General features: G+C 39.8%; 1 protein-coding gene across 1 annotated transcript in view; it reads right to left on the bottom strand.

Annotated features, from left to right (window-relative positions):
* Window positions 1-25,595, bottom strand: part of MTHFD1L (methylenetetrahydrofolate dehydrogenase (NADP+ dependent) 1 like) — a 147,165-nt gene that overhangs the window by 58,019 nt on the left and 63,551 nt on the right. The window contains exons 21-24 of the mRNA XM_038133603.1: window positions 8,785-8,924; window positions 7,057-7,098; window positions 5,899-5,999; window positions 5,315-5,492 (exon numbers count right to left, since the gene is read on the bottom strand). Coding sequence (XP_037989531.1) covers window positions 5,315-5,492; window positions 5,899-5,999; window positions 7,057-7,098; window positions 8,785-8,924 — 461 coding nt within the window. The remainder of the gene's footprint in view (window positions 1-5,314; window positions 5,493-5,898; window positions 6,000-7,056; window positions 7,099-8,784; window positions 8,925-25,595) is intronic.

The raw sequence follows: 25,595 nt of genomic DNA, 5'->3' as shown, positions 1-25,595 counted from the left end.
GATATTACCTAAAGGCATAGCACTGTCAAAACAAGTTGTCATCTGACAAATCTGGAAGGCTGGAACAACCCTTTCTCTTCCGTCCCATTTGTGACCTTTAGAGTCTTCAATTTAGTTTTCCAGAGCAGCATAAATCCAGTGATTTGGGGCTCTTCAATAATTTTTGTCAGGTCACCATGTCATTCTTTTAAGGGGACAGTGCTAACTCACTGACCAGTCAGAAATGCTGATCCTGCCTCATGCCAAATGCCTGTCCTCCTTTCTTCTGTCTCCCCAGCAGCCACTCCACCCCAGCTGCTTGCAGGAAGGGGCAATGTATCTCTTAAAATCTAATGCCTGCCTTCTTCAGACCTATGCTTCCTGTCCCAGGCTGAGGAGGGCTGCTCTAAGCCAGGGAAGAGTTCACCACAGCAGAAGAGAGGAGACCAGGATAGTGAAGGCAGGTCACTCAACAGGCGTGCATTAGCGAGGAATATCGCTTCCCCCCCTTCTCCTGATCAAGAACAGGCGCTGCAGCCAGAGAAATTTGGGAACGGGATGCGTTTCCATCCTCTTCTTTCCTCCCCCTAGTTATCTAAACTTACTTTTAATGGTTCAGTCAACTTTATTTTGAGTAATAGCTTTCTGCTGCAACTTAAAGACCCATACTTCAAGAAAACTGAACCCAGAAGGGAAGTCAACAGTGATAAGAGGATTGATATTTTGATATTTTCCATATGTAGCAAGAATATATATTAAAATAAACTGCCACAGATGATTTCACAAAGAGTTCAGGAGGCCTTTTAAACAGACCCATCCTTCAAACACTGAAGAGAAACACTCTGCAAGAAACCAACTCAACAGTAACTTAATAGAGATTATTGGGCAGAGGGGGCAAAAATCCATACAAAAAAGCACACAATACCATAGAATTTACTCCAATTGCTGCCAATAATATTTTAAACTCTGAAGTCTATGATATGAAAACTCATCCCTGCTCCTGAACTAATCCTCCTGACCTGTGTAATTCCTAATACTGTAAACATTTCAGGGTACTCTGTTTCTGTCCTTTTCCTACACTTTTACAGTGGAGATGGTGCAGTATTTACTTGTCATAGATCATGACTTGTACCTGATCCATGAAATGACTGCCACACATATGCACTCCCAAAACCATATATGAGGTATTCTGTTCTCATTTGAAGCCCCCGCAAATATTTGTTCATCTCATACCAAATGTCAAATGAATCCTTGCTATAATCAAGACTAAAAAGTGTCAATCTACAAGCAGCAGCCACTATGATAAAAAAAATATTGCCTGCTTAGAGAAACAAATAAAGAGAACCCAAAAAGCCATCTAAAAGTGGGAGTATAGAAGAGTATGTCATGGAATGACACCTAAGCAAGTTTAAAGAGACCAAATCAGATGCTTCAAGGAATAAAATTAGCACAGTCTTCTAATCAGACTGGCTTGCTATGATACTGAACCAGAACAGAGCCTGAATCCTGAACTCACACAACTGTGTTGTGTCCAGTGTCTAAAATTGCTCATTCGGCACATGCTCAGGTTTCACTGGACAAGATTGTATAAATGTATAAAGATACTTCAGAAAAAACCATCTGATTCTCAACTTTTAACCAGCATTTGACAGATCTAGAAAATACTTTCTTCTAGTGTTCTTCTCACACTACACATATTTGTAAACATCCTTCAAGGAAGCTTTTGTTTTCAAAGAGAAACTTGGAAATTACATAAAGCACTACAGAGATGAATGCATTTGGAAAAAAAAAATGAAACAAAGAGAGCCCACTTGACATGGGCTAGCTATCCTCTAAGTACATGTCTGACTGCACACTAATAATATAGTTTACTGCAAAGTTTGTTCTAACTAGCAAGAAAGGATATAAACCAGTTTTACATATAAGGGTTTGAAGCTTTTTTTTAAATACCCTGAGTGTTGCTTTCTAACAAAAGATCAAAATATTGAATGAACCTGTTACAGCTACAGTGGTCTGTGCTGTTGGAAATTTTTCTAATTATAGACAGTTCTGGAAGCAAATTCTGATGTTGTTTTCCAACAGGAAAAAAGGTGCATAGACATCACAGGATTAAATGGAGACATGGAGTAAAGGGAACAGTAGAGCAATCTCATGAAGACAGACAGGTATATGAATGAAGTGGTAGTGGTTTTAAGCAGAGTATTTCCCCTCTTTGACCTCCCAAAAGGGAAAGAAAACAGGAAAAGAAAAAAAAAAAAAAACCACAGTAAATCCTGTGAAACTTGAGGCAACCAGGACATAATATTATTCAAGTAACTGGACAAGTCTGACAATCAGATAAGGGATGGAACTATGTCCTTTCCTTACATCCCCTTTAGGCACAATGAGGGGGGAAATAATCTGTCTGAATCCCATTTTACTGCTTCTTATCTTCCTTAAATTTCTTAATTTTACCCCTTTGAACAGCAGAAACCACACCTCAAAATTGCTACAACAACCCCCCAAAAGAAAAATCAGGGCAAGCTCATTTGGGAGAGGTGGCTTTCCTTCACTTCTCTGTGAGCCTAGTAACCAATTGACCTACATACTCTAAAAGTGGCAGCATTGCTATTTCATTCTCCTGCTTCCAGCTGCTTCAGTCCCCATCCTTTGCACAGTAAGGATGAAACAGAAGCCTGAACTTTACACTTCACTGTTTTTGTTGGCCTGAATGTACTTTTTTACAGTATTTAAAAATCTTTATATGTTTTTATAAAATCCCTTCAATGCATTTTTGAGGCTTACAATACTTGTGTGAAGTTACGGGATACTAATCTGATGTAAAGATGTGATTCATTCCCTTTGTGCTCAAGATCACGCTGCTTATGCAACACAGCACAAAACGACGTGTCTGGGAAAGACATTAAAGTGGAAATCAATCTGATTTTTTTTATAGGCAACCCCTACCAATCCTTTTTACTCACTTGTACCACCAGATTGTAAGCTACACAGTGTATAGTAACACCAGAGCTTTAGTATGAGCCTTGTCAAAGGTTAATGCACAATCTTTCTAACACAAGTGTCCAGTGAGGAAAACTGTAACATGTATTTCTCAAAGAATTTTTTTCCCCCATTTTATTACACAAGCCCCATAAGATGACAGCCTCAGTTTTCAGAGCATCTCAGTAGAGACAAACCTTTTATACATTTTAAACATTGTCCATTTTTCAGCTGTAAAATTGTTGCATGGGCAAAATGCCTTAAGTACATGCTGCAGCACAAATATTCCTAACATATTTCCATCTTTTCTGTCAGGGCAGGGGTTAGTACTGATATGGGTTGGCTGGATTACTGACATTTTGTAAAACAGCAGGGGAAGTGGAAAGAAAAACCAAAATGGGTGCAACAGATACAGGGTACATATCAAGGAGAAGAGAGAACTAAAGATGACCATAAGGCATATCTACCTCAAGCTGAACTTTTTTCTGGAGAGAAGAATCACAACAGGAACTTCCAGCCATTTAAAAGAATGAAGCAGAGGTTCTATTGTAAAAAAATAGCATTTGAACATTTTCTAAAGAAACTTAAGTAGCGCGGGCACAGGATCTGAAACTTGACAAGGGCTTCCTTGGAGCCAGAAAAGTCTGTTTAGCTGTTCAGATTTAAACCCACCCACATTTCGATAGCCAGGAAGGCCCTGAGAAATCATTTGTATAACCTTCTTGGCAATACATCCCTCCAAATGTTCTGCCAGCACAGAGGTACCCCAGCACCTCCAGTGCTCCCAGGGGTCCAAACTCCTCTTGACAGCTCACATCCAGCTCACAATGCTGTGATGTTACCTTGCAGACAACTGCAATAACAGTCTGTAAGGCATGGAAAAAGAGTCCCTAACTCTGGCAGACACAGGATTGAAACTTGGACCGCACCATCCTCTGTTAGGTTATCTAAAGGCTAAGCAAATTAGCCCTGAAGCCCCAGCAAGGATCAGAGGAACAATGATAGGTGGAGGAACCCTCTGTAATGTAATCACTGGAAAAACCTAATCAGTGAAAATTAGAGCACACTGAGCCTGTATCCTACGACAATCCAAGGGGAAGATGAGACCATTGTCCTTGGTGTGAAATGCACCAAGATGGGTCAACAGGGAAACTCTTTGATCAAAAACCTTTGCAAATGAAAGGAAGTGATTGCCTACAATAGCACAGGACTCTGTGGGATGTATGAAAAAGCAGATTTTGGGACTGTGTGAACCTTATGATGGGATTTTTGAAGAGGATAGTGGGAATGTCTAAAGATTGTTTACTGGAAGGAGCAAAGATGGGAAAAGGGAGAAATCAAGGTGGATTGAAAAGGTGTAAGCGTGGAAAGAAAATGGGAGAATAGAGGAAGAATGGGTCAGTTGTGTGTAAAGGTGTCTGGCCAGTAGTCTGACTAACTGAGCTATGTGCTTGAGGACCTCTCTATTGTTAGTAATTCTGGTTTCTGACTGCCTTTTGTGTGGGTGTGCTCTCTGTTCTGTACTATGAGGACAGAGAGTGCGAGGAAAGGGCTGTGCCCAGCAGCTGTAGTGAGCTGCAAACCACAGGGGCTTGTTGACTCTGGTGCCATCAGCCGGAGCAGGACAGAAGCCCTGGGGGCTGTTCCTGCATAGACTGAGGACCTGGGGCCAGCAGCAGCAACAGTGCCCCATGTATTGTGCGTACCATATTGTACTGGCAGACTCCAATCTGATCATTGGAGAGAAGGAACAGGACTAGGTCACCTGTGCTCTTCGTGTTCACCTGAGAGCTGGCTGTGTAGGTGGGTGCAGGTCAGGGCAGTTCTTCCTCTCTGTATTGACTTGTCTGGGCTGGGCAGATGTTTGGGATGAGCATGGGGGATGCATGAGTGGAATGTGCTACCTGTCACATCCTTCTCATACAGATGGTGAATGCTTCAGGAAGCCACAACTTGGTGCAATACCTGTGACTGTGGGACAGCAACTACATCTCCTTTTATTTTATCCAACTGACAGGATGAATACTGTCACTGTGAGATCCTTGGAGAAGTCTCTCAAATTAATCAGTGAGTGTTCCATCTGCATACATAGCTTTATGTTAAACATGAAAGTATCAGACGTGTCATTCAATGCACTAAGTAATGATCACTACCAGTGAGTATCCTGCTCCCTGATTAGACAAGCCACAGATGGCTTGCTATCTCCAGCTTTTATGATTTTAAATCAAGGCAAGTTCCTTTCAAAGTACTTTGGATAACTTTGTTTTGAGGTTCTCAATGTTCTTCTTGTTTTAAATCCAACTCTGATGCAGAATGCATTCATTAAAAAACAAAAAAGAAAGAAAAGAAATCTTACCTTCAAGCTGTAGAGATATTTGAAACTGTTTTTTTGATTGGCTGCCTTTTCCACAGCTTGAGCTAATTTTACTGCTCCTTTACCACCAGCCGACCAGTGATTGCAGGGCACAGCATCAAATGCTCCAGACTCCTTTGCAATCTTACACACCAGATCAACCTCAGCTGGAGAGTCAGTTCTGCCAACCAAACAGTCCTGTCTCATTATTTTGTTTAATTGGTTCTCTGTTACAACTTTACAAACTTAGCCTTATTTTACCATCAGCAGTGGTAAAGTAGGTGTACATATAGAAATTGTGTCATATACATAAAGTATTTATATACAGCATATGTATTTACATGTTTCAAGAAAATTTGGTAATTGTTATAGGTAATTAACATGGAAGATTATCAGCTCTGTTATAGTATATACTTTTTTTTGGTTGGTTTTAGGACATTAAGAACAAGCTAAGAACTTAAATATCTTTATATTCACGACAAAAAAAGGAAATTCTTTAATAGCTTCTTTGTTCATGCCAAATTGAATAATTTAAAAACCAAGAAAAATGAGGAATTTGAACAAGAGTAATGACAGAACAGACTTACTTGAAGACGTTTAGAGCAACTACAACAGGAACTCCAAAGAGCTGAGTAATTTGAATCTGTTTCTGTAGATTACAGCAGCCATCAGCTACCAGCTGGAGGTTCTGCGCCATTAAAAAAAATAAGGGAAATGGTAAGATACATAAAGTCTTCTCCAGCCAAAGAATTTTCCATACATTTAGGTGAACATAAACAGTGCTGACCATGACAGTTGCAGGCAAGTGAAATTCTTCCAGACAAAAGTATTCTGGCACTTATTGATTCTCATTCCAATTAATAAACATCAGACATATTTAAGTAACTAAGCAGTGTCCGAAATTTGTACCTGAACCCACTGCTCTCTTCTGAGACCCAGGAAGATGGTGCAGCTGATGACTGGTTGCTTGCCATGATTGTGAAAGGGATGTTAGTCTGCTGTTTGCAAAGTTTATAAACAGACTGCAGTAGTGGGGTGGGGTTTGACACACAGATGTGTTAGATGCAGAGTTCATATATAAACATACACAGACTACCCCAAGCACATTACTGGATTTCCTTATTTACTCTTTCACCTCACACTTTGTAGGCCTTGTCTTAGCTGTAACACAACACATATCCTTAGCTTCACACAAGTAGAAGACCAGAACTTGTCTGGAGTGAAGTGACAAAGAAAACAAACCAGCAGAATTCACTCTTTGTTTGAAGAGTGACATCCCACCCCAATGTGAAGCATAAACATATTAAACTTGGTTTTTTAATGAACAGGTTATGCTATCAGTAATTTCAGGGAGTGTCCTTGACCCCTACACCACGCTGCTCTTGTGCTTCTATAAATGCCTGTACATTGATCAGTCTGAAAATTTAGTGACCTTGGAAAAACTATTGCAAAAAGGTTGTTTTTCAGTTATTTCAGTTTGTTATTACAATCCATCACGCAGTCACACACACCATACACCTAAGAGAGGTAACACAAAGGGGCCGAGGGAGGATGAGGTGGTTTTAGTTGTTGGCAATGCCCATTAGAGATGTTCACTGAATGTCAGCATTAGAGCATCCTATTGTCAAACCTGAGGCTGCACACTGTCCAGCCAGAGCAAGGAAAAGTTCTGATGCTCTGTACACCATATTATTTTGTTCCTTTAAACAAAACCCTCTTTAAAGTTTTATAACAGTTCCTCTTACCTCTTCTGTGTATTCTTTCTTCAAGGGGGCACCAGCAGTTACCTGGAATCAGGTAATAATAAACAAGTAAAGTCATCACAGATTGATACTTGTCATAACCCTAAAGGGTCTGAAGTGCAATTTTGCTGGCTTTCTGTACTGCCAGTTAACCCGTACCACTGCACACAGCATCACAGCCTGACTGCAGCTTGTGTTTTATTACAGGTTGCACCAGCACACAAACAGCAAGACCTCCTGTTGTATTTGAGTAGCAAGACACAGGTAGTGCCTCAGCAATTAGCTGCAAAAGACTACTAGGGGAGGCAGCTGGATCTCATTCTACATGTTGTTACAGCACACCAGCAGTGCAAAGACAATAGGCAGCAATTTCCAACAGCTGAAGAAATAACAGCAACACAGAAGAACATCATCTTTGATGTTCTTTAATTACTGCCCATGGCAAGGAACTGCATGCAAGTAATTTGTTGGAAAGCACAAAGGTATACATGCAAAGTGCATCACGGGGGTACTGGGATACTGTACTGAGTCTCCAAGGAGCACATAACGTCAATCCCAGGCACCAGACTTACTTTTGTCTCTAGCATTAGTCCTTTTTATAGTTAACCTCCCAGATAAAGTATCTGGTACTCTACATGCCTCAGTGATGAATGCATCACATTTGTAAACAAATGAAACCTTTAAACTTCTAAGGACACAAGTGAGACAGAAATAGAGACAGTTATTAAGACATATTTAAGTCCTATTTTTGCTAGATTGAGTGATAACACATGTGAAAATACACTTGCCTTGATACGGATGGAGAAATAGAATTCAAAATAAAGAAAACATGCATCAGAAGTGTACTAAAATGATAGAAAATTATATCATTACATCAGCCTGAAAGACTGAAAAAGGGTAGCTCAGCTTTAACTCTTAAAGAAGATTAGCTGTAAGGGAAACCATGCCTTCTAAAATGTTGTGGCTGTGGAAACAGCTCTGGTATTTTCCCCCAGCATGACTGTTTCCCTGGCAGCATCACTCTCCAGCATGCTGCTGGGCAGATGAAAGTGCTCCTAGGAGATAAGTGTCTCTCTGCTTGGCTAGCAGAGTCTGATCTGACTGCACATTCGGGGAGCATTTATACCATCAGTAATCTGTAAAATCTCCCTGTGGCTTAGACAGCAAAAAATGATACACTGGTGACTCTTGGTACACCAAGAAAACACTTCCAAAATTTCATCAGTTACTTCAGCATCCCTGAGGGAATTAACCGAAGCAAAATAAAAGGACATAAGGGGTACCCATTACTGGAGTGAAAGAAATCTCAAAACCTTCACTAACAATGTTCTCTACTTCCACTCACATACTGCAACTCGAACTCGTCTCATTCCTTCTTGGCTGTCAAATTTCCCAGCCTGTGATGACTTCAGTGCACTTACAAATGCTGTTTCAAAATTCAGGGAAAAGAATATCTATCTCTTGCAGCTTTTTAAAAAATGCAACAACCTTCTCTTCCTCTGCAAGATACAGTATTTCTTCAGAGCTCTTTTGTCCCTCATCTTTCATTTGTGGTTTAATTTTAGAGATAGCTTTAACTTTAGTGATAATATCTATACAATGAGGTATCTCAGAAGGGTTATCTAAATACTGCCCCATTGACTACCCCAAATATTTCTTAAATCAAGGTATTTTACTTATTTCAAACATTAGCAACAATTTGATTTTTCCAAGAAAGGTGCAAAAACTTACATTTGGCCCACCTCCATGCATCTTCAAAGCCCTCACTGTAGCAACAAGTACAACCACACTGGGAACCAAGCCAGACGCTCTGCATTTGATGTTGAAGAATTTCTCCATCCCAATGTCAGCACCAAAGCCAGCTTCAGTCACTGTTAAACATTAGAAAAACAAAACAAAACCACACATTAAACATGCTTTTGGTTAAACACCAGGGGATATTTCTACTTCAGCATACAGTGCACTCAAATACACACCACTACTCAGTTTTGAATGAACTTTTAAATAGAGGTCTATTTACATTACAGAGTCTGATTAAAAACCTATTCTCAACTCAGAAATTAATTCTCTTATTCTTATATGTACAATATGACATCAAAGGTAATTCCATGGGGGGAAAACCAAGCAATCTAAATTAGTTTCAATCAAAGTACTTAAAAAATTACATAGTCCTCTAAAATCACTCTTTTGGTGCAATTATGTGTAAAATGATTGCAAATTCTCAGATATTAGACTTTCCTATATTATTCCTCCTCCTTTGATTTCACTAAAGATGTGCATATATCACCATTAATAGACCTAAATTCTCCTAGGTTTGCAGAACCTCTGGTGATCTCTTGCTTTTGTGGAGAGGATATAAACACAAAGTTAGTTATAAACACAAAGTTAGTTATGAACACAAACCAGCAGTTACAGCCACATCTCAGTGTTGAATATGCAGTTAAATCAACTAATTTAATAATGGGATTTTGCACCAAAGAAGTCAGACACAACTGTAACATGACTCAAGAGAAAAATCTGTGCAGAATTAGGATACACCTGGCAAAGTATGATTAGTGGACCTACAAATAAAGAGAAGATAATCTGTATTAAAGGATACCAGTCTCTTCAGAATGAATTTGTTCTGATTTGTCAAACAGAAATTATTTTGAGTGCTTCTTTTAAAATCCAAGTAATTTCTTTATATTAGACAAAGACAAGCACAGAGCACATAAAAATTTAAGGGATTACATCTCCTGTGTTGGTTGAAAATTTACTGATGCAACGATTTCCCACCAGAACCATTAAAGAGCTGGGCTCAGTGCACACCTCTCAAAGATGTGAAGGGACTTTCAGGCAGACAAGTCAGGGCAGGAAAACAGCTTGCTCCAGAGGTTCTGGACCTGACTCCAAGCAGGGCTGGTAACGTGTTCTCATAGCCCAAATCAACTTGTAAAAACTCGTAAATTCCCTTCTCCTTCCCTCTTGCCAGCAGTTTTGTCTCTCATACTGAGGAGGGGAAGGAACCACAAACTGTGATTGAACATTTCAGGACTGGCAACCTTCAGCAGGGTCAAGGAGAGGGACATACAGATCTGCTCTGTTGCTGTGGCAGAAAGCATCTCACTGTTGGCAGCCGATGCACTTTAGGAAGTCCCAGCCTTTGAGCATTTGTCCTAACCCCACTGGTCCTTTTCCACCTCTTCTTCATTTCACACAGGCTGAAACAATTGCCTGGATCTGCTCTAGGGAGGAAATGGCTGCTGGGGCTGGGAGAGGAAGCAAGTAGTAGCAAACAAGGGGGAGGGCCTGCTGGGGGAAGCAGGGACCTCTTGAAATAGTAACATGGCAAGTGTCATGATTAACGTTCTCCTCAATCATTCTAATAACTATATCATCTTTTTCTAAATAGCCCTGAGAAAAACAGACACACCAAACATGGGAAAAAAAAAAAAAAGATGTTTACACAAATGCAGTAATTCATAGGAGCAGAGCTAATGCCAGGATAAGTCACATTAAAAGCAGAGCCAGGGATCACATTTCTGCTTTCCAGTAACCCTCATTCTTCTTCTCCAGTCTCTTATGTGGCATAGGGTGATTAATGGGAACCCTGAATTAGGAATATATAACCACGATCAATCTTTAATATAAACAACAGATAAACTACCAAGTGCTTGAGAGGGTGGGAAAATAATTTGTCTCTTACAGAGATTGCCAGCATATATACATAGCAGTCTCCTAACATTTCCAAACAAAGTTTCCAGGGAGTTAATCCATTTCATGCCAAGCCTTTTCAAGGGTCAGCTTCCCTCTGAGAAAGGGGGGATTGCAAGTCTGTCTTTCAGTGGGAGAAAAGCAGAGATACCAGCCTTCCACAGCAACTGCTCGCACAGCAAGCCACCCTTTGGGCAGTCCAGGCAGCCAGGGCTGTGCATATTCCATATTCTTTACAATCTTCCTTTTTTTATACGGAGGATAAAATTCACTTTTGCCTAAAGAACCCAAATACTGTGTCAGAGTTCACCAGAGTGAGTGCTACAACATGGAGACTGGGATTTTTTTCACTGGAAGTGGAGGAAAGGGAGACAAACGTCAGTGCTTTCTCCAGAGTGCGGAAGGAAGCAGGATGTAGTAGAAAAGCTGCCTGGATGAAAGTTGCTACTCCATTTTATTTCCTCCAAGGAATATTAAGAAGATAGAATAACATGCCAAGCTATTATATTTTAAAATCTTTGTGCTGAAACACTTAATAGAATTACTTTCAGATTGTTTCCTGCTTTGAAATGAAAGCGTCAATGAAAAACACAGACTACGAATGGGAAGTTTCAAACTACTCTACACTTAATGATCATGAGATAAACCAGCTAATCACTTTAAATGTAACAACAGAAATAGAAAGTAGTATGTGGCGTGCTAATCACTTTACATGTAACAACAGAAAATTAAAGTACTACACAGGTCCATTTATTTTGACAATAATTTCTCATACATAGTTTCTCAATAGAAGAGAATTACAGGTGAATACACATAAATTTTGGGCAACAAACATCTGCTTTAGTAGCTGTGGTCTGCTGTACTTCAGCTGAAGAAAAGTTTGTGACACAAGCTACCTGCCTATACATTTTTGCCCAGCTTCAGCTCCCCCCCTAGATGCCTGTTTATCCTGTGCCCGGTCCAGCAACCATTTCCCAGCTCCATGAATCACAGCGACCCGGGCTGCTGCCCTGAAAGCAGGTAGGGGGCTTGTAATAGGTACCAGCATGGTGTTAATTGCTTGCTTTGATTTCTAGGCCACAAACACAGTTCCAATGCAGTTTTAATGAAAGTAAAGTGGTAAATGATTTGCCTTCAGCAAGCTCAGAGAAAACACAGGTATTTGCACTTCCAGGCTGAGAACACAACTCCATGGCAAACATATACTAGATCAGTGTTATTACAGTCCCAGGCCTTGTTTTGCCCTCTGAATCCCCTCCTGGCACTGACAAGGCTCAATGATGAGCTGGAGAAGTGCTAAAAGATTATCTTCTGGGTGCAATTTTCAGTCAGTACAGTTCTCTGGACTCTCACTGTGTTGTCATATGAAGTGCAAAACCTAAAGCGCAATCCTGTTGTTTGATCGTGTGCTTCAGTGTTAGAGCCTAAGCATCATAAAGAACATTGGAACGAGGATTAAAAATTTAAATTTCACGTATCAGCAGTGCACTACCATTACATTATGTTAAGAGTGGGCTATAGGTCAAACCTAGCAATTAATTTACATATGTATCAGAAATAAACTGCATCAAAATGGTCAAATAAGGTCAAATAATTTGTTCTCATTAAATATCCACATGAGTGTGACCAAAAGCAGCTCATTCTAACACATCTGGGTAACTGCGGGATCTTGGGTCAAAGAGCCAGTAGGCAGAACACAACGCACAACGGCCACAGGTCTTTCTAGAGATCATTTATGTGACATCTACTTCACCCACTCCTGCTACCAAAATCATCGATAAACCATAGTTTTCTTTACGAGCAAGAACCCAAAATATCAAAATTAGGTAAGAGGAAAATGGGGAAGGAGAAGCCCATAGGAGTGAAATTGGGCAATAGAGAGCAATCTGTTGGGTGGTGCAAAGTCAGAACAAACTCTCTTCACTAGAGTCCTTAATTGTACTTCAGGGTTCAGGCAAATGAACAAATCACTCTCACGGTTTTGTTTCTTGTTTATAATTATCATAACCTTCTTTATGTAATTACTGCCTTATCAAGGACATCTGGGAATCACCTACATGTGACCTTAGCTTAAATAGACAGTGTCGTGTGTTAAGCAGCTAATCAGATTTCACCATCATTCTTAATACAAAATCTAATTTTTCTCCATCTAAAAATACATCTATCTTGCTAAAGCTGCATAAAGTGGTTCCACATTACTCTTACATTGATATAGTGCTCAAAAGCCTTACACAAAGTGATGTTTAGAATATTTTTCAAAAAGCTATTTCACCCACAATTGAACTTGATGTGTACTGAGGGTAATTTCTAATGAAAGTATCTTTTCCCTAGTCAGCCCTTTGTATCAACAAATCAATGTCAAAATAAAGCATTTCTACTATAAAGGGCCAAGTCAGATGCACACACATGAGGCGAAGCTTGAGGACGAATTGTGAGCCTGGATTCCTGAACAATGTAAAAGGAAATGGAAATTCTGAGCTGCAAGTTGCCATTTACTCCCCCCATGTAAACACATCTGTTCTAGTGCAGCTGTCTGCTGGTAAATCAGGAAAGGAAGAGCTCAAAGTCACAGAAGCACATGAACTGTGAACCTGGAACTGGAGATATGCTAGCTATAAAGTACTGATATGTTCTTTTTAAAGCGAAAAATATCAAGGTGCGCTATCGCCAAAATAAACCAGGATGATCAGTGATTTCTCTAACAGGATATCAGATTTTTGTTAGTATAGCTAGGGATGAATAACCAGATGTTTGTCCATTCTGACTCTAGCCATTATTTGATGTGAACTTCCATTACTGAAGTTCATGACTGATTTTGGAATGTAACAAATACTTTTTTCTCCCCCTCCCCACCCTCCCCAAAAGAGGGAGTTTTCCTGTTCATTTTTCTTTCCACGCATTCTCAGATGTCATGGAACACAGGAACTCACTGCTACCACTGCTGAACACAAAGTCCAGCAGAAAACTACACATGAATATGTTAAGCCTGAACATTTTCCATGCCATGAAGAAAATATTTAGCACTGGTTGTTAAAATTTTATGTTGTTGTTGTGAAGTCTAGAAGAAAAGGTAATAGGAAAAATATTTCCCCCTAAGTTTAATAGACCATAAGCTAATTGGATGTAATCTGTACTTTCCATCTTCTGCTAAAGAAAGATGCCAGGGCGGTATTTGCCCTGCTGACATCAGGGCACAGGAGGTTTCTGATTGTTGACACCCAATCCATGGTTTTGACTGAACCAGCAGATATGACAATTCATTCTGCCTTCCTTCAAAGGAGACATTATCTCCTTTGGCTGAGTCTCAGGCCTCAGCTAACAGTTCCTGCCTGCTGGCAGCAAGGGCTGCATAGGAAACTTGGCTCCCAGGAATACACTTAATTTAAGTGCTGGTTCCCTTGGGACTCCATAACAAGCTATTTCAATCTTTTCCTCAGAAACATTTATTTTTCCATAAGAAAGTAATTTTACCATTGAAATGCAGAGCAGCTTTAAATGGGAAACTAAAGGTTACCTCATAACCTCTCACAGTTACTCACTTTTAATATCAATTGCTGTTAACTTTCCAAAAGCATCCCATAGATTAAGCAAACGAATATGCACAATGATTCATACAGATCATTCCCAGACTATAGACAAAAAAGAAGTACAGAAAATTCATTTATTTACTTCAAGCCAGACAGGTGAAGAAAACTTTTGAATCTCAATCTTCTGACAATTAAGGATACAATTCCTTTCTGTGGGTGTTAAAGGCCTGTTTATGTATGTATGCTGGACTTTAAATTCAGGGTGGGAATCAAACTGAAAACTCCAGAAGCTGGCAGGAGTAGCACTGTGTGACAGAAAGCACGCTCAGCATATCTCCACAGCTCTGCTTGCTTCCCTGTCTTGAAAATATGCAGAAGTACAACTGCAGTGATTCCTGCCTGCAAACCACCAATTTAGGGCATGGTTTCACACCATGGCTGAACCAAAGAGCACCATGACTTGCTGAAAGGGTAATTCTTGTTTGTTCTTAAGTCTTCTACCTTTCTCTCCTGCTCTGTCCCTGCTGCCCAGACTTTTTTGGCATCCATTTAATTGGAAGGTAAACTTTGCAATTTGCTAAACAGAAAGCAAAAACATACAAAAACACAGCATAAAAAAAGTTTTTCCACTGGGCTATATTTGCATTAGTTGAAGTAAAACCAGACAAATATCTGAATGTGTTCAAACAAGCCGCAGAAGCAAGGGAAGGAAGGAAGATACATTTCAGCAGTGGAAAATGTAATTCTTCCCTAGCCACCTTATCAAACCATATTTTCAATACTTCGAATGTAAAATTTGACATTTTCTTGCAGCTCACTATAGTAATGAACTCATTATTTAAATTTATTACTAGAGATTAAAAACAGACGATGTCTTACAAGTCACAAATGATTCATTCTAATAGAAACTAAGTGAGCTGAATGTGGCTTCATGGGCTACATGTTTCTTTGAATCACTCTGCTAATCCTGCTGGGCTTTACAGTCACTTTCTCTTAATTTCTGTGTCCTGTACTCATGTAAAGATCTGTAACTCTTAGGCTAAGTGTTGGGCCCTGTCATGAACTGCAATGCATAGCTGAATACACTAACCAAATATACACATTCCCCCCCTTTTGTAACCTCCTTCTGTCACAACATTAACCAGAAAAATTCAAACAAAAGAACAGTGAATTTTAGGTTGCATCCTTTCACCATTCATAGCACGTTTTCTTTGAGGTAACAGAGTAACATTTGCTCATAAGACAGATGACCACGTTTGGAGCACAATTAATGGCACAGGAATAAGGCAATTACATTACATACTTAAAGATCACCACGGTCTTTGGCAAAAGAATTATTAGTCTTCTGGTAATTACAAAATTAAAACCTCACCACCTCTCTATTTAGAGTTGCATGGAAGGAATAATTAACAGCAGCACTGATGGCTCTTCATTTAAGGCTATTCTTTTACAATTCTGCAAGGAGTACATTAACTTGTGGTACCCACAGTATTTCCCTAAGGGCTTAAAATAAATTTCATCACACTTAAACCATGTTACTCAATGCATATCTCACTACCAGACTTTTATTTACTTTCATTTTCAAAAGATCCAGCTGACTGAAGCACCTTTCATCAGAGTGAAACTGCTTTCTGTTGAGCTCTCAGGTTTTGGGTCTTTCTACACTCCCCTTAAAAAAGCTACTGAAAATGGACTTTGAACATGCTTTCAGAATTCATGTTACAAGCATCTGGAAAACACTAACTTCAAGGGGCAGGCAGAGAGCCTGAAAATTTCTTCCCTGGAAAAGTTCTAAGCATTTCATCAAAAGGTCATGAAGCAAAACATGCTTTAGCACCAATACTGTACTGTTTTGTGAAAAAGAAATTAAGGGATGCAAAGAACCTTCTTCTTGAGGCAAACCACCATTTCAGCACGTGCCCTGGAAGAAGACGTACTTTCTGAAGGGCAGCAGAAACAACCGGGCAATGAGTGATGACACAGGTAGTGATGAACAGAGAAATTTTGCAGCCAGACAAGCTACCATCAGAACGTATCACAACTCCGAGACAAAATCCATTGAAGCAGCACCTCCCAGCACACGCTGGGCTGTGGGTGCCCTCGCTCGCCTTCAGACGGGCATGGCTGGCAGAGGGGGCAGCCCAGGAAACCACTGCCAGCCGCCCGCGCCGCTCCTCGCCCTCGACACAGAACAAAAGCATCGGCGCACCGACAGCACAGGAGTGGCGGCGGCCGAGGCCGCGGCGAATGCCACACAACAAAGGGCCGCTGAACCGCGATGATCAATGCTCCTGTCACTTGCGCGACCAGCCGAGGCACGCCAGGCACGGAGTCATCCATCAGCGCCGTGTGAGCCCGCCCCGCGGTGCGTGAAGCCATTCGCCCCGGGCAGCCGCCGGGACAGAACTCCCCCGACTCGGCACCGGGCACTCACTCGCAGAAGCATTCTCCACTCTGCCCTTCTACAAGCCGGGGAGCACTTGCATACTGCGATAAAGATTTTGCCCATGACTTAGGCACTGTCTTTTCTGTGTACCTATGTAGTGCACCCCTCTTCCGGAAGGACAAACAGGTTTTGGGGTTTTTTTTCGTCCCACTTAAGTCTTTGCTAGGAGACAGAACGCCTTCCTTGCATGACTGGCCTGGGAGAGGACACCAACAACACTATTGACAGCACAACTACATCTTCTCAAAATTCATGGGAAAGGGCATCTCCTGTTATGTATCCCCCGGAAGAAGAGTATTAATCCCCTGCATGAGCAGTTTGTCTTGATGTAAAAACAGCCTAGTGAATCATCTGATGCAGAGGCTGTAAATTACTCTACAAGACCACCCCAAGAGCTTTGTTAGAGAGTTCTGCTGGAGAGTGGAAATTATTCCACAAAGAGTGCAATACGTGTGTATTAAACATATGCAAAATTTAAGATATCAATAAACAAAAAGACGTTCCACAGAGACAGAGAACGCCAGGTACCATTAGCAATATTTTAGGAGACAGAAAATAATGCCTAGTAATGAGAACGTGCAGCATAAGCCACAGAAGAGCAGCGGAGGGTAAAAGAAGCAGGCAGGTAAAGCCCAAGGTGCTGCACACACTTCATGCAATAGACACATACATGGAGAAATGCAGCAGAAGCAACTTTGGAAATCATGGAAGTTTTTCATGGAAGCTCTCCAGTACCTTTTGCAGGTAGGCGTTAGTTTGGTTGTAATCACCTGCATTTTTTAAACATTATATACAAAACTGGTATTTGAACCTGTACTCAAAGTGTAAGATTGATGATCTGTAACAAGCTTATTAATATGTATCTCCTGTTTTCCCTATAATTTTTGGATAAGGAGAAAGAACTCCACTGGTTCAAATTGCTGTGGAAAACAACTGTTTCTGTTAAATGATATGATGTCATGTGTAATTTATCTTATTGAAAGAATTACAAACTGAGGAGAGAGAAGGTACTAAGGTCACACACCAACAAATCCCATCTTCCTACATGGAATTCCCAAGTAAAAATGCAGTCAAAACCAAAATCAAACCAAACCATAATTCTGCTGGTTTACACAACAAATCCTTGCAACTGCTCATGTCTAAATCAATTCTTTAATGCCTATGGAGAATTTATCCACTTAATCACAATTCGTGTAATCAGGGCAACAGAATTGCCATTGCAAACTACCCATTACCATTTCTGAAATATTTCTACATTATTAGTTGTGCCTCCTTACTGCAGATTATAAATTATTAATTTTTTTTTCAATTCCTCTTCATAATTGCCCATCATCTTGTCATCTTAGCTACTCTATCATCCTTTAGCCCTCCCCCACATTTTTGCGCTTTCTTGCTCCTTGTGCAGTGAAGAACCCCAAAACGTACACTGAATTCGAAATTGGCTTCTGGACAGGCTGAACCTGCAATCCTTGATTTATGAAGCTGTTACTCAGTCTCTTGGGAGCTCTGTTTGAGATGCTGTAGATGGAGGCAGCACAAAGATACTGTGTCCTCATGCATGTAAAGCATCTGCTTGTCCCTAAAGCTTCATTCCCACTCAGGGCTTGCAGCCAGTGCCAAGCTGAAAATATTTTAGAAGCATGTGCCTTATTCCTGCAGGTAGCACAGTTGAAGAGCTTGAGACTGTCAGCTTCAATAAAGCTGTCTGCATAGAAAGCCATCAATAGAAGGACCAAAAAATAGGCCCACCATGTAAAAGACAGGTAGGCCACCCAATATTTAAAAAAGGCTGTAACCTACATTTTCTCTTATTGCAGTAATCTAATCTGTTTCCTCAATCAAATCAAATGAATTAAACAGCAGCTTTATAAAACTGCAAAAATTAAATTACAAGGTCAGAGCATTAAACTGACCCTCAGATACCATTTTGGATATTAATCTTTTCTTTTAATGTATTATTTTATAGAACCAGAGAGCAGCATTTGAACACTTTCAAATATTGTCAGCAGCCGACCTTCAAAAGCACTTTGGCTATTTGCCAAAACACCACTCTTCCCATTAACAAATCATACTGGCCATACATAACCCAGCATTATTTGCAATCTCATTAACATGCTTAAAAATGGTTTAGAAACAAATTTACATCCCTAGACATGAATTCTTGAACTTTTCTTTAAAGCTAATCCAATTAGATGATAAGATCAGATAGGTAAACAAACATACTTTCTGTTTTCAAAGAGAAAGAACTATTTTTGGTAATTATTTTCTGTTAAAATACCCGGCACACAATAATACATATAGTTTGTTGCCTGAAAACTAAAAAACTCCAACAAAACAACAATTTAAAGTTAGCATATTTTCAGAGAAATCACAGTATTTTTCTTTTATATTGTATATACCATAGATTACTTCATTTCTGAGGAAAAAACAAAACATCTGTAAATAAAAATACTTGGAACCCTTAGCATCTGCACTTTTCTTCCAGGAACATCTAAAGACATAATCTTAACCTTTTCCCCAAACCACATTATTTTAATTGGGCTCATAGAGAGGGCAGCGCAGGATGAAAAGAAAACATATCAGAGTTCTGATCCTGAGTAAGAAAACGTAGCTTTAGATAATGGTTTTTGAAACCCCTGTTAACGGAGCTCTCAGTGTGCCTGAGCTTATGGAATACTAGAGGAAAACAGAAAATCAACTCTGCAAAATGTAAATTTGTACTAGATGATACTAAAACTTTGCCTACTATAATTACTGTAATCAAAAATGGAAATACATATATTTATGTCCTTTTCACATTCCATGTTTGTATTGACTTCTCTGGAGCCTTGATGAATTAAGTCAGCCACTCCAAAAGTAAATATACAAAATAAATAAACAAACATTGCCCCCTCAGTACATGTACATTATTAACAATTTTAATTATAAAAGCTTTCAGAAAACAAAACACTTCTGCCTGCAGATTCAGAATGAGTCAGAAAATAAAAAGCAAGCACTGGTTTCTCCAACACGATGTAAATATCTGAAGAAACCTAATTCTTACACAAGTTGCGCATAAAAAGAACATTAGGTTTCAGGATCAAAAGGTCAGTAAACCAACCAAACAAAAATCTAATAAAGAGCTAACATTTTCAACTGATATTGAAAATAAACCATCCACTAAAATTAAAATTCAGCCTTTGAAATGGGACTTGAACTCTTTATGCATACTCTGCCCTGCTGACCCTTGCTAAAGGGTGTAAGTCAATATGAAATACTCACAAATGGGGAGAGGATGATGGATTTTCTGCCAAATAACCCTAAGCAAAAGTAACACTGTTAGCTGGGGAGCCTGCTTTTATTTCCTTTGCCAAGTGATGAATTAAGAGAACTTCCTAGCATACATGATGTTTTACTGTTTGCAATTTTTTTAACCCCTGGTTCTTTTCTTCTTATAAATAAAAACAATACAACCAGTCGGCAACAGAACAAAAGGAACTGCTTCTTATGTGTTGGGAGTTTTAAAACTAGGTAAGATTGCTAACTTGGGGAGGGAAGGGAAAATGAACAGAAGTTGCAATGTCATCAGTTTCTACTCACTAGAATGGTATTTTATTTACCAGGAACTGGGCAGTGCCTCTACTTTCTGAATGAATGACAGATCCTTCCTCTCTATTTTTACCTCTGGGTAACTATCCTGAGACTGAGAATAATGGACAGCCCTTAACAGTTGTACACTCCATTTAGTTTATGAATATCACTGCCAGAGGAAAGAGTTGTGTTAATCTCTAACATGTTGCAGAAGAGGTCAGCATACAGGACATTAAAATACCATGTCAGCTTGTAAGTAAATTCCTGATGCATGTTTAAGTACTGGCAGCTGTCGTGGCTCTACAAAAGCCCTGTTACCCTAAAGTTCCTGTTACAGCAGTGCTTGTCATCTCCCTGTTTGCTATGGTGAGACATTTTTTGCCCCCAAGAAAGTTCATAAACTGAAAGAACACATAATGAAAAATGGGATTATATGTGCAGCCATAGAGGCTAAAATTACTTGCTTAAGGCCAGAAAACCAGTCAAGGATGGAGGTGGGAATAAGATGGATGGCTCCTGTCAGGCACTACAGTGCCACAGCCTCGTGACAGACCAGGAGGTCTCCATCAGAGACCATGACTGGCCTTGAGACCAGAGATCAGGTCTCCATCAGAGACCATGTGCTGCTGGTGGCAAGTGATGGACTCGGCAGCTTTGTCTCCTTGTCTTTCACTGGGCCAGAAAGAGGAGACAGGACAGGTCTCCTCATGGCATCAGCTCCTCAGGAGCCAGCCAGCTGTAGTTACCAGCCAGCTAGAAGGAGCACTCACATGGCCCTTCCTGCCTCCCCATCATCATTGCAGCACATTCCCCAGGCGTACAATCCCATCCCCAACACTATCTCACTGCATCTCTGCTCTACTCTGAGAACCCACATGAAGGGAAGAAAACATGGATTTCTCAAATAAGCTACACGTGTCCAGTTCTCTGCTTGTTTGTGACTCAGCCAGTTCAGTGGCGGTGTGAACCTCATTCAGCACACAGCCAACACACATGTGCCCCTTCACAGCTCTTAGTCTGTGAGAAAACCATTTAATTCCTTTTCCAGTGAGGCACAGAGCAGCATCCATCCACCCAGAAGCAATAAAAATCCCACTGAAAATAACTGTGATAAGGCCACGCTATTTTCTTAATTATTTTCTGTCATGTAACCATTAAAATTTCTTTCTTCATGCTAAAATCACCCATCAATTCAAAATTCTCTAAAGTACAAATTAAAATGTCTGGTCTCTCACGTGGCATCTGGCATGAGAACAGTGGTAGCTTCTGGTCACTAGGAGGAAAGGCAGTCAAATGAACAGCTTTGCTATCCTGCAGGGTTAACTTCTTGAGTAGAAGATAATGTCATTATTAATTAAATAAGCTCTAAAAAGAGAGGAAAAGACAGAGCAAACTGCTATGCTAGAGAACGAGTGCCAGAACCTGCAAAGAAAATGCAAACAAATTACAAGGGCCTTCAGCTCCACAAATTAAAACAGAGAAGCTAATGATGTGAGTGTACTGTAATATATTAAAAATGGAATTAAAAACCCAAAATACATAAGAGCTGAACGCACTTCTCTTAATAAAGTGTGAATCAGAGTTTTCAAAATCCTGGAAGAAGAAGAAAAATACAAACCACAATGCTTGTATCAACGTCTTAAATAAGTTCCTTTTCTTTTGGTGCCTCGTGCCTAAAAAGTATCAAAATCTATCTTCAAGTAATGGGGGGAAGTCTGAGTGACTACAGACTTGATGGTTTTCTAACAGATTTTTAAGAAGAGAATAACTTAAAAAATGGAAATAAGTAAGAAATATAACTTTTGTCTACCAAAGGGAGGCCATACCAGATTAAAAGCTTTCTCCTGTGATGAAAATATGATGAGACAAAATCTCATCAATGAGAGGAACAAAAGAACCTGCTAGAGCAATACATAGGAGTCTTGTTAAGCAGGCTGGAAGAACATTACTACATGATTAAGGGGAGAATAGGCAGCCACCTCACAAGAACTGTGGGACAGGAGAGAGGAGCAGCCCCAGGGCTCCCATTTACTATTTGTTAAACCATGTCCACAGAAAAGACTGAGGAACACTGATGGAGTTTATTGGCAATAGCAAAGCTTGAAAAGGTATCACATGGGAAAAGGTTTCTGTGGATTTACGAAGAGAAACAGAACAAAAGCTATTTGCAGTAAAGAGTTACTGCCATTGGAGAAAAGTGACAAAAATCTGACCTTTGATTTGGGAACTTCATATTTGCAAACATCAGGGAGGAGTCTGGGAACCTAGCAGTATTAAGTCAATCACAGTCATGTATGGAAAATGTGTGCTTGAATAGTTAGAGACATATTACTAAAAATTATCACTTGAGAAAGAGAGGACTAAGCTGTAACACAGCATTACAAAAAACAGATCAAATGAGTCCAAACTGGCCATGGCAGGAGTTAAAAATCCTAGCTGGTTTCAAACTGGAGCTAAGTCAGTTTATGAAGGAGATCACTTGATATGCTTGTCAGATAAAGCAGAGAACTCAGCTAAAAGGCTGATGATTTATAATCACATGTTATTTTATTCCTGCAAATTGCCCCTTGCAATTCTGCATTATAAACAGCAGATTTGGGAACAAACATTTACAAATATGCTTTGTAGCAAGGAAAGACTACGTGAATTTCCAACACTTTTTTAGATTTAAAAAAAAAAAAAAAAAGCAAGAAGGTAAAATCTCACTACAAGACAGTCCATAGGTTTTGTCTTCCAAACAGCACCACCTCTCCTGACTGGGCAAAACATCACTTTTTTATGCCAAGTTTGATATTTGTCAGACATAATTCAATAGTTCATGATCAATACCAACTTTCAGTTTTGAGTTCAGCTTTGCATAATTTATAGGATTTCAAATTAATTCAGCTCTGAAATACAGTGACATATGATACTGAAGTCAATGCTAGGATGCTTCCTTATACACAAAAACATTCAGGACAGCTCTCTTCTACTCAATCTTTCTCCTGAAAAGCTTTTTATTGCAATGCTTTTTATTTTGTGCTAAAGAGCAAAAGAAAAAAGTTATAGAAATCTGCAGTGACAAGGTAGAGTCAGAACTTTCTCAAGGACTCAGAACGCACAAAATAAGAAAATATCTGTTTCTCATTTCACATAATAATAAATGATTTCAGGACTGTTTTAAGCACTAAAGCACAAATAGATAGTAATTTAAATCATTGTCACCTGACTTCCAGCTGCAGCAAGCTGCCAGCAAGCATGATTTGCATCCAGATTATTTGTGACAAGGCAGTAAGTAAACTCAGCATCCAGGAACTCTGACTTCAAGCCAGTGAAGAAAAACACATTGCACTACATCTCATCTCTAAAGACTTTCCTGCTTACTGGCAAGAAAATTTGCTAAGATTTTAAAAGCATGAAAAAGGAGACGATTTTTTTGTTCCTACTTTACAGCAAGTGAAAGCAATAAAATTTACTTTTACCTCAGCAGCTGTGAGGAAAGTAATAAAAAGGGCAGCCTGGATGTGAATGGCACCACCACTCACAAGTGAACGGCACAGATTCACGGATCTTCCAGCAGTAATGGCACCTTATTTTGCAGTTTGTGTTACCACTGAGACCTGTATTATTAGACCATGACTTTAAGAGCCTCACAGCAATACCAGCTAACACAGTATCACCTTTCCTCCCCCTGCCCCATTGTCACAGTTGTGCCCAGCACAGCTGCTTGAGCAGCTGCACTGTGAATGGGGTCAGAGAAAAAACGGTGAAGTTCTGAACGTCCTTTTTCTAGTTTGTAGCACACACACATCAGAGTAGGCAAGCAACACCTACACTGATAATGCTCTCAACCACCTCATACCATAAAACCTTAGCCTTGCTTTAATACTTTAACAAGAACAGCCTCATTGTTCACAGAGCAACATCCTGGAATGCAATCACACTAAATTTTGGGGGTTTTTTGTGACAGTAAGAAGGAAGAAGTCAGAGATTAAATAATGCAAGCTAGAAAGATGCTGGACAGATTCTTAAAATTTAAAGCTTTCTGGAGGGTCACTGCATGGAATCCCCTTCTAATGATATCAAGCAAAAAATATTAAAAATAAAGCCTTGAACTTGACATTTAAATGTAATAATATCACATTACTAGTGGCGCCAAGAGAAGTTTAGCCAAAGGATTTGGGCTTTATTTCCTTTTTTGGAAAAAGAGTACACAAAAAAATGGATTGAAGTGTCATATGACATTAAAAAAATCTACTGAAGATTATTCACTTACTGTATTAAACACCATACAATTTTTATAAGGTGCTTTATAAACTTGTTAAACAATGTCTGCTCTGAGAGTACATAAAATGGATAGCCTTTGAAATAAAACTCTGTATGTACTGAAGAGATACTTACAACAGCTAGCATCATTAGCTTACTCTAACCAACAGAGTATCAACACAATAAAAAGAGTCAATTACTTGGCTTATAAAAATTTACTGTGTCTACAAATTCTTTCCAATTACATCAAGTGTACCAACTAAAGAAAGAAACAGAATGTGGACTTTTCTTAAGTCAGCAACAGTTTGCAATAATTCCCCTCTTGTCACCTGATAAAAAACACCAGGACAAAGTTGCTCAGCACAGCACGCTTTCAGCATCAAATGTGATATGCTTATCGGGAGTAGCAAAGAAAGCAATCGACAAACATAAAGTCCCAACCTGAAAAACAAACTTGAGAAGAACTTTGCTTTAGGATTCCAAGGATCTACTCATGCTTCACTTGTTTCCTGATTTACAATAACCCCTCTCTTCAGCTGAACACAAAGGAATTAAAGAGATGGATAGGGTAATCTGTTGAGTTCTATAGTGCAATAATTTCTGACAGCTCAGGAAAAGCCCCGAGTTCAGAGAGCCACAAAACCCTACAGTTCCAGGGACACAGCAGCTGTGATGATGGGTGCATTCACTGTGCCTCGGTGTAGGTGCTCCCCATGCAGGAGCTGCCTGCAGCCCTCCTCAGTGGGCACTCCTGCTCGCAGCAGGGCCAGGGGAATAGCGTTTCCCAGCAGGGAAACACAAAGAGGCCGAGAGGACAAACAAGTGCAAACCAGGCAGTGGCAGCTGCAGCACTGCACTTAAAGTTCAGTAGCAAAACTCGTACCAAGAACTCAAAATTGAAGCATAAAGGCTGAGTTATTGGTACACAGCAACAAGGCTCAGGAAAGAGAGAAAGGAGAAGATGAGCTAAAAGGCTTAAGCTATCTAAAACCTAATGAAGGCCTGTGATTCACTTGGATATCTGAAACTGAAGCAGGGAATGCCGTCAGTTAGGGAGAGTT

Source organism: Motacilla alba, chromosome 3 (genome assembly GCF_015832195.1).
Source record: "Motacilla alba alba isolate MOTALB_02 chromosome 3, Motacilla_alba_V1.0_pri, whole genome shotgun sequence".
Taxonomy (NCBI): Eukaryota; Metazoa; Chordata; class Aves; order Passeriformes; family Motacillidae; genus Motacilla; species Motacilla alba.
Note: the sequence above shows the minus strand (reverse complement) of the source record. Positions and strands in the feature narration are given on the sequence as shown.